This window comes from Eptatretus burgeri, chromosome 1 (assembly GCF_056783735.1).
Source record: "Eptatretus burgeri isolate ZD-2024b chromosome 1, Ebu_testis_v1, whole genome shotgun sequence".
Lineage (NCBI taxonomy): Eukaryota > Metazoa > Chordata > Myxini > Myxiniformes > Myxinidae > Eptatretus > Eptatretus burgeri.
Window position 1 is genome coordinate 125,223,998 of NC_140961.1, and position 14,864 is coordinate 125,238,861.

Sequence of the window (14,864 nt, forward strand, 5' to 3'; positions counted from 1 at the left end):
AACACATAAACTTTCCAAATAATGCAGATGTAAAATAGAAAATCAAAACAATGAACTCACTTGCCATGGTTTGAAATTGTTCTTCTCCACACATGAGCTATTTGCAAAAGGGCCGTGTTGGGGTACGCACTCGTGTAGCATTTGCAATGCAAATGCAATGGTATACACTGCCAGGTAGATATTATAACCATACCGGAGCTGTGAAACATCTGTGAGCTCCGTTTCGACATTCTCTAAACTGTCAGAACTATTACAAATTTTCTTCATCTCACTGGCATGATTCCATGAGCAATTGAAAATCACTTCCCAGATATCGAGTAAAAAAACATCGAAATTATCCTGATTTACTTGGTTTGAATCGTCATCAAAATGTTCACTTTGTGTATTGTTGTGTCGAGGAACCAGATTCAATAACTCTTTCGTTGTTTCCTGGTTAACCAACCTTTGTGCATGGTACATATTTCTGTTATATCCTTGAGAATAACATGCACTACAATTCAATTTCTCATTTTCATCAACTCCATTTTGTGGGCTGAATTTTGATTTGCTTGATAGTGCCTTATCTTTGAATTGAAACATGCTGTCCTTGCTTTCGAGTTGTATTTTATGCAGACAAAAGTTCGATGTTTTCTGTTCAAACATTTCATTATTTCCAATTTGAGGTTTGAGACGCTTCAGAAACTCCTGCAGACCTGGAACAAACCCTGTCCTCATTTCAAATCCAAATGATCCTTGATAGATTGCAACAAAGCGAGGTGTTTTGAGAAGGGGAGAAGCGATAAATCCCATCCAGGTCTTATCAGTAATATTTTGAGTTAAGAGGAGATCCCCAAATGGAATGATATCCTTATATTGCCACAGGACAAGCATAACTTTTGCCTTTGTTTTCCTCAGGATATTCCCTGGATGAAGCACAATCAGACACACATTGATATTTCATCATGCATTTGTAGCACAAGTATATTTTCTGCTCTTCTGAGACAATGCAATGCAATGTTGCGAAGTGGTCTATTTGTACAAGGATGGTTTCAAATGATTTAATGACTCACAAGTAAATATATATATATATCTCTCTCTCTCTCTCTCTCTCTCTCTCTCTCTCTCTCTCTCTCTCTCTCTCTCTCTCTCTCTCTCTCTCTCACTCTCTCTCTCTCTCTCTCTCTCTCTCTCACTCACTCTCACACTCTCACACTCTCACACTCTCACACTCTCACACTCTCACACTCTCACACTCTCACACTCTCACACTCTCACACTCTCACACTCTCACACTCTCACACTCTCACACTCTCACACTCTCACACTCTCACACTCTCACACTCTCACACTCTCACACTCTCACACTCTCTCACACACACACACACCGGTTCCACAGGCCCTGACTTTGTATAAAAAAAGTCATAGGTTGGCAACCAATGTACAGGCATGATGGGCCCAATGGTCTCTTTCTGTGTTGAAGTATCTTGGAAGGGAAGTCATCGATTATATATTGCGAACGTTGGTTTCTGTCCGTGTATTCGTCTGTCTCTCGTTTATGGTGGCCACTTCCCATTCTGTGTTTGAAAAGCTCAACATTCACTTTGGAAATGATGAGAGAACAGGTGTTACCAATAAGCTTGTAGCGTACTTGCGAAGTGACTTAAGCACTCAAGCAAGCACTCCAACAAAACGGTTGATAAGGAACGGTTGGATTGGCAAATTATAGCAAGCTTATTGGAAATGCAACACACCTCAGGTATAAATATTGTTCATATAAAATTTTATTTTGCATGCAGGATATTTTGCTTCTTTTTAGACAAATTGAATCTCCGCCGCCTGATGTTGCACCAACATTTTGCGGCGAGCAGTACACGTAGCTCAGAGCTCTGGCTTTGAGGGAAACCAAGAGTCCAACACCATTCACCTTGTTAAAATCCAATAAACAATTTAAATTGACAGATTAACTTAAACTTTTCCTGTCACTGGGGACAGATACATTTGCTTGCTTTTCCCCATCACTGATGATGAGTACTTTTCCTCGTATATATGTATAAACAATACAATTCATGAAAAATCTCACATTTAATATTAATGTATCCAGGTTTTTAAACTCGCAGGATAGTTTTGGAAACAAATAAACCAATCTCTCAAGCCTTTTTGCTCTGTTTTTTACATCAATAAGCAGCGCAAAATATTATTTTGCACCTGAATTCAACGATTTTTTAAAACACCTCGTTCACACAAATGGTAACTCTTCCAGCTGTCTGGTGTCAAATAAGTCACGGGTTATCATATATTGATAATACACGAGTGTCTCAAGAGTATGCATAATGATTAATCCTTGCTATAATTCATGGACCGGTGTTTGTTTGTTTGCTTGTTTGTCACACTACTCCTCCTACAGTTGTGGACCAGTTGCATCCATCCGTGCTACATAGGATCAGCATAACATCAATTCGTGTACAAGGGTGTTTATTAGATCCTCGTGGAGGATCTCTAAGTCTTACTCACGTTGTTGTTCTTGTGGACTTTTTTGTTTCACAGCCTCCAGTTTTCATCGAAACTTCCTGAAACTTGGCGTATATATGTAAAAATACCCTGCGCAGACGGTAACCATCTCCGATTTTGAAAATTCCTCCGAGAAAAAAAAGTTATGACGTCAAAATATCTCCGCTAATAGAAATCACCTAAAAAATTATCTCAAACTAGGAAAGCTTTTTGAATTCTGTTTACGGGAATCGAACAAGGCATTAGCAGAGATGAATTACCGCAATATGATAAATCACTATGACGTCATATCAATTTTTATGAAGTCATTCCAATTTTTTGACATTTTTTGTTTTTTGTTTCATTTGTTTCACAGCCTGCAGTTTTCATTAAAACTTCCTGAAACTTGGCATACACATGTAAAAATACCCTGCGCAGACGGTAACCATCTCCGATTTTGAAAATTCCTCTGAGAAAAAAGTTATGACGTCAAAATATCTCCACTAATGGAAATCACCTAAAAAATTATCTCAACCTAGGAAAGCTTTTTGAATTATGTTTGTGGGAATCGAACAAGGCATTAGCAGAGATGAATTCCCGCAATATGATAAATCACTATGACGTCATATCGATTTTTTTATAACGTCATTCCTATTTTTTGACATTTCTTGTTTTTTGTTTCATTTGTTTCTGCACAACCCAGAGTTTTCATCGGATCTTCATGAAACTTGCCATGTATATGGAGAAAGCCCATGCGCAGGCAGTAACCATCTCCGATTTTGGAAATTCTTCCTAGAAAAAAGTTGACGTCATAATATCGCCGCTAATGGAAATTGCCTATACCATGATCTCCGAAACTCGGCAAGCTGTTTGAATTTTGGTTACGGGAATCAAGCCGGGCATTAGCACAGATAATTTATCGCAAACCTGATACATCACAATGACGTCATATTCGTTTTTATGACGTCATCATTTAGAGGACGAGGATCTTAGCTCATTCGAGCTTGTTATCTTTGCTGGTGGTCTTGAGGGGTGGGGGGAGGACGTAAATGCAAATTCTCTGTGCAAGTGTGTATCGTGTCGCTCCACTCGAGGTGGGAGAGGGTATTACAAGTCTCCACCATTTCCAGTACAATTTTCCTGTCCCCACATTTTTCAATGCAGTGAGGTATTTTGAATTATAAGCAGTAAGTATCTTTTTGCTTCATGCATGTAACCAGGGTTATGTTTGTATTTTCAGGAGCAACTGAGGCAGCTGTCAGTTACTGATACACCACGCAAATAAAGGTATATGTCAGAAGAATGTGTTGCATGCTTGTAACAAGATCGCCCACAGGGTGGGTACTCTGCTAGTAGCTGATAATTGTTTTCTCTGTTTAGACACCTCTTAGATGATTTTTGTAATCATCTTTCTTGAGTTTTATGATGTAGTTGATCGTTAACTCTGCATTACTGATGGCATCCCTAAATGGTTCAATACGCATTCTTCAATGATCTCCATTTTAAGAGGAAAAAAACAAATTGAACTATTTTATGTAAGACTCTACCCTATGTTCTACACTCTATAATTCTGAAGAAGGCAGTGGTGCTGCTCCAGCTATAATTGTTGATGGGTGTGTCATCTGAAACCTCTTCCAACTGCATCAATTGCTCCACACTCACATTTTCCTCCACATCAACATTCCACCAATACAGACTAGTTTATTATTGAAACATGAACCTCCAAGGTTTCATATGAGTAGTGAACTTTTTTGGGAAATCAACATTTGCAAAAAAGCAACCCAGACTCATCAGCCTCATGATCTCCACCATTTGCCCATTATTTAACCTTCACAGCTGCTCATCCTTCACAAGATATTCTTCCATTGAAACATTGAAGGTGTCTCCCTTATCTGGCCTGGCATGACTTCCACCCACATTTCCATTTTAGACATCATACAATGTCGTATTCTCAGACTGGTATTTCCCCTCATCTTGCTGCTGCTAGTGATTAATTATGATCATGCAGTTGCCATGTTGTGCTCTTGACATTTTCAGTTGCCTTTTCTTCATTTTTGCCCCATCAGTTCTGTGGACAATATGAAGAATATGCATAATCCATTCCTTCCTTTCTCATTACTCTTCCAAATTGACACGATCAACTCCATTCATTTTTAGTATTTTGGTCCTCCTCTGGAAATCTGTGACATCCTCAATTCTATCACTTGTATCAATTTAAAAAATTGCTTGCAATAACCATCTCTTGAGTAACCTTGTTATATTATTTGTCTCTGCTCTTTTAATCTGAAAGACTATCCTCCCCTTTCCCACATTTCTTCAAATCCCATTCTACTGCCATTCCTCATTCTGTTTGACTGAAAGCTATTTTGATTTAAATTTAAATGAAAATACAAATACCTTTTTTGTTATGTAGTTATCTCAAGAATATACAGCGGTTCATGAAAGAGGAGTCAGCCATCATCGTGGTTGCACATCATTCACATGCGACATGAGAAAAACCTGGAGGGGATGGGGGGTGAATTTGCTTCGAGATGGGGGGTGAATTGCTGCCCAGACAACAACTCCACTCTGAGATAGAAGCAGTGTAACCTGGTAAGAGATGTCCAAGACCGAACCACTTGTTACCTGCAGTTTCAGGTAGGAATTTTTAATTTGTTCAGGGTGTTGGTGATTACTCACTTCATGTTCACAAAATATACGAATGAATCTTTAATGCCCACCAACATCCAGTGCTGGTCCGTGGCTCCTCTGGCTTAAAGGGACATTGCACACATAAATGCCTCGCCATGCATGGAAAACACCAAGGTGAGAGTTAATGGCTGTGTCGAGATTTAAAGGCGAGTGTTCATATCTCAAAGCTAAACAGTTAGGCCACACCAGAGGAGTCAGCACACAAATAACTTAAATACCCAAACACATTCTGAAAAAGTGATGTCATAAATAGTTTGGAATTTTTTTTTTCCTCACCAAGTGTCTGAAGATTCAGGTAATTATAGTGTTGAGGTAAAATCTCTTTAAAAGCAATACAAATACCATGAGGTTCAACACCAGCAAGAAACATAGCCATGGTATTTCGTACGTATTCATCTTCTACCCCTAAAATTCCAACATATGTCCAGCTAAAGCTTCTTACAAAGTGTGCAAAAGCAGTGCCCAGGTGGATATCATTATGGTATGTCCGGAGAAAAGAGGGGTAGCGAGTTTTGTCACTAAGGCAGTCACAGCTGGCACCATAGCTAATCTGCAAAAAGGGATCCCCACGTTAGAAAATGAAATGTCAATTCTTGATCTATTCCTTTATTTATGAAAAAGCATTAAAATCATTTATTTATTGAAAATTCATGTAAATTGTTTTGGTGATTCTTCAATCACTTGCTTTTCTTTTCCCTCTGTCAATTCATTTTCAATATGTATTCAAAACCATCAATTGATGTGTTACAGAAAGTGTTCACAAACAAAATCTATCCTTCATATTGAGGAAAATGACTTGCCAAATATTTGGGGGAACAAAATTCAAAAGGGCTTTGACACAGTTTGAAATGCTTTAAAAGTCTCTTTATTTTCTCTCACTTGGAGTAATTAGTTCCTTCACCTCATTGCATCTGACAAATTTCACGAGTTCCTCCATGTGACCATTGTCCACAATCTCTTGGCATTGGCAAACTCCTTCATTTATCATTTTACACACCAATCCTCCCTCAATAACGATCATTTAATGTTGTGTAGTTTTACTCAGATTTATTTGAACCTATGTTCTTTAACTGTCGAGAATTCACTACCCCTCTATTCATGACAATGACTTTTAATTCTTCCTCACATTTCTCTTTGAAATTTGATTTGGTGTGGGAATTTTTGCACCTCTTTTAAATTTGCAGCACAATGGTCAAACAGCAGTTTATATTATAAATAAAATTTGCCGTCTGTCTGTATGTTCATGTTTTTTTACAAAGACCGCGAGGTCGACAACCACCACATTTGGCTTGCAGACCAAGTTCGACCCGTGGATTGTCCGAAGGTTACTTTCATCCACCACCTCAGCCTCCAAAGGCCACTTTTCCTTCTTTTTATTTATATACAATCTGATTGGCTCACAGCTATCACGTGGCACATTACATGGGCGAAGGTCAGCATATCTAATTAGCCGAGCTGTGTCTTCCTCCCATTGGCTGGACAGCTGGCCTGACTCCACCCACAATGATAACCGAACTAAATAAGATGTTCCCCATTTTCGTGCCTCGGTAAAGGTCCGGTCACACCTTGACGTTTTAGCCAGCGATGGCAACGTATTAAAATGTATCTAAAACGCTGGCTTACGATGAACTTTTGATGTTTTTTTTTAAAGATTCGGACGTATTCATAGCGACTTGGCCTTATGTATAACGCATTGGTAACGGACACAGAACGTTTCGTTGTGTTATAGATAACTTATACCAACGAATGCTGAACCTGTTGTTGGCCTACACAACCGATACCCAACGATAGTCTAACTTAGGCATAGCGCGTTGCACGCATCGCCGACGATGTCGTGACGTAGCCTATTAAAAGGCTGACGCACAACGATTCGAATCATAACTGCCGTAGAAATGGAAGTGTCAACATCGTGGTCACACGTTGGCGATCTTGCCAGCGTATGCCGACCTAAGAAAAATGTGTCTAAAACGTTGGGGCACGTCAAATACGGTGTGAGTAAGTTTGGTATACGTGAGTAGAACGCTAAAGTACGCTATCATACGTCGTAGTAAGTAGAGTACGTCAAGAAATTTTAAACATGTTCAAAATTTTTGGACGTACTCGGCGTATGACACACGTTCCGCATGCGATGGGGATAAGTTTTACACACGATATGTGGACGCTTACACACGTCCACAAAGGCTACTTATAAGCTACTCATAAGTCGAAACACGTCGCGGTAATGTCTTTTTTACGCGAAACTTATTTCTAACTTATGTTTGACGTGCTTTGAACCAATTCTATACGTAGTCCCAACACACATCGACGTATGTAGACGTATTCCAATGACGTCTTCTGGTCGACAAAAAAAATAAATTAACGTGTTTCCAGCTTACAACTGCCATATAAAGACGTGTTCCCAGCGGTTTTGGGAATTGGTATATAAAAATGCTGCTCATAAAAGGGGAACCCAACAGTGTTTTCGAGTCCTTTTTGAGTCGATGTCCATGTCACCAGTATCAGTATCAGTAACAGTATTAGTATTAGTCGTAGTTTGTTCATGTTGGCAGTAGTAGGTGAGTGTGAGGGGGAGGGTGTGGGTTAAGATGGATCGTCCTTGCGTTTAACGATTTAACGATTTAAATGATAAACTCAACGATTTAAATGGCTGCATCTCCACTATTGAAAGTAGACGCTTGCGCTCAACAATTGGATTTTTTTAAACTCAACGACTTTTAAACGGTACCACTCAACTATTTTCATTGTTTACAATGAACGATTTAAATTGCTGTCACTCGCCTTTGTTTTTTGACACTGGGGTTTGGAAATTTGAAGCGTTTCTTCTGAACGTGTTAAAATGCTCAAACTCGACTATTTTAAATAGACGCTGCCGATGGACAATTGGAATCATAGCCAAGCTAGACATCGAAGTGTGAACATCCTCGTCATGCCGAAGAAAAGTTTGAAGAATGCTGCAAATAAGTGTCCTGGCCGTGGCGGTGGACGCTGACGCAAGGACGATCCATTATACCGACGTCTTTCAGCCTATGAGTAACTTAAAGGTAACGTCTGTCGATGTGTGGCAACGATCGCGTAACGTGCCAACAACACGTTAATCATAGGTTAGAAATACGTTTCGGGTACGCTAAACATTACCTCGGCGTGTCTCAACTTATGATTAACTTACAAGTAGCATGTGTTGACGTCTGTCAACGATCGCAGACCGTGCATACAACTTGTGGCCAGCGTAGCAGAACGTGTGAGTCATACGCCGGTATACGTCGTGAAATTTCAAGCATGAAAAAATTTGAGGACAACCGAAAAGTACAACGTTTAAAGCCAACGTACAACGATGTATGGCAATGTTTTTCAGCGTGCTCTCAATGTTATCAAAACTTACCCATAATGTATTCAACGTGTGCCAGCGTTTTAGAAAAAAAACTCAAAAATCGGCATATGTTGGCTAAAACGACAAGGTGTGACCGGGCCTTAAGCCAAATCCATCTGCTTCAGTAAGTGTTGTACAGTATTCGTAATTGCCATGCCTTCCCTATGTTGTCCCTTCATTGTAATGCAAGCGTGAGCCCATATTTATCTGTATATGGTGGGTTTCATGGCCTTGAGAAGGTCCGAGCAAGTATCGGCTTCAGCCTTTTGGCCTTCAGCTCTTGAACAAGGTTCATGCTTATATATTAGTAGTATAGGAAAGGAGGGCTCCAGAGCTCTGGAAATGCTAGCAGACCCATACCTTTTGAGATTAATATAGGCGTCTTGAGGTAATAGAGGTTTGACTTGAACTACTGAGATTTCCATTTAGACATTGGTATTTTCCATAGGATACCCATTTTACGTGGCTACCATGGAAGAGCATATCGCAGCAGCAATGGAAGAGCATAGCACAGCAGCTAGCGAAGACCTTCAATGGCCAAAGTGTGAAGACTTCAACTGCCAAAGAGGTGTCTTTAGTGAAGTGCAGCAGCCAACCAAGTGGGGAGACTTGCCCCTGAGGGTACACAGGATTAGGGAGATGAAAACTGTTGTGACACGTCTTGAGCCGATCATGATCCTAGTTCTTGAGAACCAGGAGAGGGAGCACGCCCAAGTGTGGTCATCCCAACGTATCGGAGAGGAGCTGCGAAGGGATCCGGGGGGCAACTTTATCAATAACGAAGAGCTTGTATGCAGCAAAAAAGAGGCAAGTTGCTGCTTCGACAGTTTACATACAGCTCTTGTAGATTTGCATAAAACAAAGCAAAAAGTAGTATCTGGCACAGTTGAATGTGCAGCAAATATACCTTGTTCTACCAAAAAGGGTTCTGGCTCTAAGGCCCATCCCCTACCTTTTATAGAGAGGTGATAAATTGATATGATATCTAAGCCAATGATGCGTCAAAAGCTCAACAAGCAGGTCATCTCCAAAAGTATGCCAAGGGATTAGGGAATGCAAGAATAAGAAAAAGAACCTTCTTCGCGCTTTACAGGCGGTAGATGCTGAAATCACGAAGATCCAAAACAGGTTTCCCCCACCCCAGATGAGATGCACAATGAGTCACTGTGGAGGAATCAACGTGGGTCACCAAGAGGGCGCTGGGGGAATACTGTACAGAATGCGGACATATAAGTCTTGCTTAGCAAGCAGGGTGATGACAACCCCCAGATTAACCTGCTTCTTATCAAGAAGGCCAGCAAGTTTTAATTGTTTTCACTATCAGACATATCAGGCAGTGGCACTCAAAATTTCATCCATTTCATCATACCAACTTTCGAAGCTATCGTATGAATGTCGGCTCACAGCATCCTCACAAGAGAAATCTCACACAGGATAATCGGATATCTTCTAATTGCAATCCATTACAAACAATGGCAAACTATTGCGATCCATTGCAGTGTTTACATTGCAATTTTCTTTTTTCACGACATTGACTTCTTGCAATAAATTACTTACGTAATACCATCGAGATTTCCCATTTAGACATTGGCATTGTCCTTAATATTGCCCATGAAACATGGTTACCATGGGCGAGTACACCGAACTAGTTGTTCGGTGTGATACAGGATGCAGATACAGGAGCCTCCCCCATGTCCTGTGCAGAGCATTTTGGATGAGCCCATTCTGGAAGCAGTGAAAAAGCACCTGTTTAAACCACTGCTTTCAATGAAATACTGGCCTTCTGCTTCACCTCCAAAGAAGGAGAGAAAGCGGAAGGCCATACTGGACGAGTTCGATCCCATCCCTCCTCAAAAAGTTAGATCAGTCAGGAAATACCACAAGGAACTTCTTGGCCTGTTCAAGGCAGATGGCCTCTCATTCAAACGAATCAAACAATCGCTTGCAGAAATGCAGATAGCGGAGCCTCTCCAGGGTATTGTAAAGAACATTTTCGATGAACCGTTTCTGGAAGCAATGAAAAAGCACCTGCATAAACCCTTGCTTTCAATGACATACCGGCCTTCTGCTCCACCACGAAAGAGGAAGGAGAGAAAGTGGAAGGCCATTCTGGGGAAGTTTTATCCCATACCTCTCCAGAAAATCCAGACAGTAGATAGCTACCAAAAAGACATTCTCGAGCTGTTAAAACACAAGGAACAAAAAAAGGTGACCTCACATTTGAAAAGACCCTCTGGGCCATTGGACATTTTCTGCGAGGGTGGCAGATGGATGTTCCAAAGTTTCACGGACTAGAGGTCGACTCTAAATCCTTCCTGGAAAGTCTGCACCCCCAGATTCACCAAAAACTGGAAGAAGAGATCCTTGCCTTGAAGAGGGTTAAATTGGAGCTTGCATTAAAGATTCTGTTCCAGAAGGGAAAGATTGACGAGGAGTGGGTGTATTTGCCTGCAGTGTTCCAGCACAAGCAGGAGGCCATCTTACAGGCCCTTGAGATTGATGGTGCACTTGGCATGGCTTTCCCATACACCCTGGAGACCCTTGAAAAGTGGACGAGTCACGACTCGAGCTGAGAGGTTGACAGAGTGGAACTTCTGTGACTGGAAATCACTCGCTACCAGCCTCTGAGGGGCAGCTCGTATATCATACTGCTAGCAGCTCTCAGAAACAAACAAGCTGTTGTCAATGTAAAGAACAAAGATGACCATTGCCTCAGGTGGCCCCTTCAGTCGGCCTTGTTCCCAGTGGGCTATGGGGAGCATGCATAAAGACACACTAAATACCCCACAGAGGATGGCCTCAAAGTCACAGGGGTGGATGCTCCCATGCCACTATCACAGATCAAGCAGGTAGAAAGGCAGAATAACCTGGCTCTGAGTGTATTTGGCTGGGACAAGGGGGTATTTGTCCACAGGCTGAGCAAGCAACATGAAGACATCACCAGAATCAACCTGCTGCTAATTGAGGACAGTAAGTCACACCACACATGGATCAAAGACCTCAACTGCCTACTTCACAATCGGAGCATGCATAGGGAACTAAAGCATTTCTGTGAGAGGTGCCTACGTGGGTAGTCCTGCGAGGAGCTGCTCGAGGCGCATATACCAGAATGTACGGGCAAACTGCTATGAGGGTAGAGATGTCAGAGGAGGGGAAAAACATGATCTCCTTTCAGAATTGGCACAAGCAGCAACCCCCCCCCCCTTCATCATTTATGCTGACTTTGAGGGCCTTATCCCCAAGATTTATGGGACAGAGCTCAACCCTGACCAGAACAACACACATAAGATACAACAGCATGAAGCTTGTAGCTACAGCTGCATCATGCTATGGTGTGATGGTCAAACAGATTCTCCAGTGGTCTACCGGGGTCCAGACGCAGCAGAACACTTCCTCAATGCTATTCAGAAGGAGGGGAGACACATGAAGGATATCCTATGCTTCTGAGAATGACACCCCAAGACTGGAAGATAGACAACACCAGCACCAACTGCCACATATGTGAAAAGCCTCGGATAGTTGCAGGGGGGAAACGCGACTCAGTCCTCGATCACTGTCATATCACCAGAAAGTTTTGAGGGGCAGCGCACATAAATTGCAACCTAATGCTGAGGATAAAACAGAAACAAATAATCACCCCTGTGGTCTTTCACAACCTGAGGGGCGATGACTCGCATCTTCTGATGCAGGCTGTCAGCAAGATGAAAGGTTCCATCACCTGTATCCCAAACAACATGGAAAAGTACATTTCATTCTCTCTCAAGCATGATGTTACAAAGGAGGGGACTCGAGAATGTGTAAAAACGAAGAGCTCCTCATTAGAATTCTGGTTCATTGAAAGTGCCTAGTTCCTCCTGGCTCCCGAGACAAGCTTGTCTGCATTACGTTTGGGGCATCTGAAGTGTGCACAACCTGTAAACAGGAAGAGCAAGGAGTCATTAACAATGACTGGCAGTTTGTGTTGAGGTGTCTGAAATGTGGCAAAGAAAACTGCAAAAATCTCGACCCTTCATGTTTGTCCATCACCGCAAGGTATACATCAGCACATGCGTACTGACTCGTGCGTAAAGGGGTGTACCCCCATGAGTACATGGACTCCTTTTAGCGGTTCACAGATCGTCTTCCTCGCCAAGACGTCTTCTACAGCAAGCTCAGTGAAGAGAACATCAGCAAAGAGGATTACACCCACGCCCAAAAGGTTTGGACCGCTTTTGGGTGTAAAGACATGGTTGACTACCATGACCTCTACTACTGTACAGACGTGCTCCTTCTGGCTTATGCCTTTGAGTCCTTCAGAAAGACCTGCAAGCGGCAATATGGTCTAGAGTCTAGACCCTGCCCACTACTACACGAGTCCTGACCTGAGCCTGGATGCACTCCTGAAGAAAACTAGGTTAGAGCTCAAACTTCTCATGGACTACAACCAGCACCTCTTCATTGAGAAGGGTCTGTGCGGTGGCATCTCCATCATCTCAAAACGCCATGCAAAGGCAAAAACCCACATGTTGTTAGGTATGACTCAATCAAACCTCATAGCCATATCTTATATCTCGATGCCATCAACCTATATGGCTGGACCATGAGCAAGCCACTGCAAACAGGCAGCATTGAGTGGGTAGAGGACTGAGGGCAGCTTGCTGGGAGCATTGCAGATGACCCGACAGACAGCCCTGTGGGCGACATCTTATAAGTGGACCTAGAATATCCTGAGGAGCTGCATGACAAGCACAATGCCTATCCGCTGGCACCAGAGCACATGACAGTTCCGGTTCATTCTATACGGGTAAATGAAGTAATAAAGCTGGTGCCTAACCTCTTCGACAAGACCAAGTATGTGCTGCACTACCGCAACCTTCAGCTAAAACTCTCCCTGGGTATGAGGCTTAAGACGCACCAATGAGCTATGTGGTTCAACCAGAGCCCCTGGATGAAGCCCTACATTTGGATGAACACAGAGCTTCACAAGGAGGCCACCCACGGCTTTGAAAAGGATCTCCACAAGCTCAGGAACAATTCTGTCCTCGGCATGATGATGGAAAAATTGTGCAAGCATGTAGACATTAAGCTGGTCCATGCCCATTAGGAGGACAAGTTGTGGCGCATAATCCCATGCCCAATATTTGCAAGGCAGAAGTTATTTGATAATGACCTTTCCACTCTTCACATGAAAAAGAGCAGACTGGTGCTAAATCGACCTGTCTTTGTGGGTGTGAGCATCTTGGACCTGTCCAAGAATCTCATGTATGATTTCTTCTCCAACCAGGTGAAAGAGCAATACGGGGACCGATACAATCTCCTCAATTCAAACATGGATTCTCTCCTCCTCGAGATCCAGACAGAGAATGTATACGCGGACATGGCCGCACACGCAGAGCTCTACGACACGAGTGACGACCCGAAAGACCACCCACTCCACAGTGATCAAAACAAGAAAGCGCTCAGCAAGATGAAGAACAAGTGCACCGGCCACCTCGTCGCCTCGTATGTAGGGCTTTGCCCAAAGATGTATTCTATCCTCGAGGACAGTGGGAAGGGCATTAGGAAGACAAGGGTGTGAAGAGTGTGTTGTAAAGAAGCACCTTTGCCACGAGCAGTACAAAGAGGGCCTCTTTGACAGGAAAACCTTCAGGCATGGTATGGATATGCAGAGAAGTGAGTTACACCAGTTCTATGGTGTATGGGTAAACGAGGTGTTTTATCCCCCTTTGACTCCAAGCAGTGGATCGCGGAAAATAGTGTTGACACGCTTGCATACGGGCACAGTTGCATACGAAAATAGGCACCCATCGGAGAAAGCGAGATACAATTTAGCAACCATGAAAATATCGCAAATTCACTTAGATGTCTTCCAGTAGGCCCGAGCAGATGTGGGAAAACATATATGCTTTTTAAGATGCTCCTTACTCTCAGCTTCTAAGATTACAACTTAATAATTTTCACAAAGTCAAGCTTTTACCCAGAATATCAACTGTTCTCACAAGGGTTCAATGCAGGTCTTCAAAAAGAAGACAACATCAGTTTGTTCAAACTTTAAAACAAGGTAAATTATAATAACATCAAAGATGCCACACAGTGATTTTGTCAAACCCAAAAGAAAAATAAATCAAACCATCCAGTATGTTGTATTCTTAGTGATAATACGGATGACATACCCTCACCACAAAATTTGGAGAAATCACAAAAGAACCTTGTTATATTTGAGGATTGTGCAAATGAACCTCTTTGAGAACCTCACAAACCTCTCTCCCTCCTCCAAATCATGGTGGTGTCTAATCAAATCTGTTTCTTCTGTATGTTCTCCCTCTATCTCTCCCTTCCTCAAATGGTGCACTGCTGATAC

The 14,864-nt window shown here is 42.2% G+C and overlaps 1 protein-coding gene across 1 annotated transcript in view; it reads right to left on the reverse strand.

Moving 5' to 3' along the window:
* The window catches only part of LOC147035349 (extracellular calcium-sensing receptor-like), a 31,057-nt gene extending 24,912 nt beyond the window's left edge, over nt 1-6,145 (reverse strand). Inside the window, exons 1-3 of the mRNA XM_085866632.1 lie at nt 6,059-6,145; nt 5,434-5,707; nt 61-902 (exon numbers count right to left, since the gene is read on the reverse strand). Of these exons, the coding sequence (XP_085722758.1) occupies nt 61-902; nt 5,434-5,707; nt 6,059-6,145 (1,203 nt within the window). The remainder of the gene's footprint in view (nt 1-60; nt 903-5,433; nt 5,708-6,058) is intronic.
* Nucleotides 6,146-14,864: the final 8,719 nt, after the last annotated feature.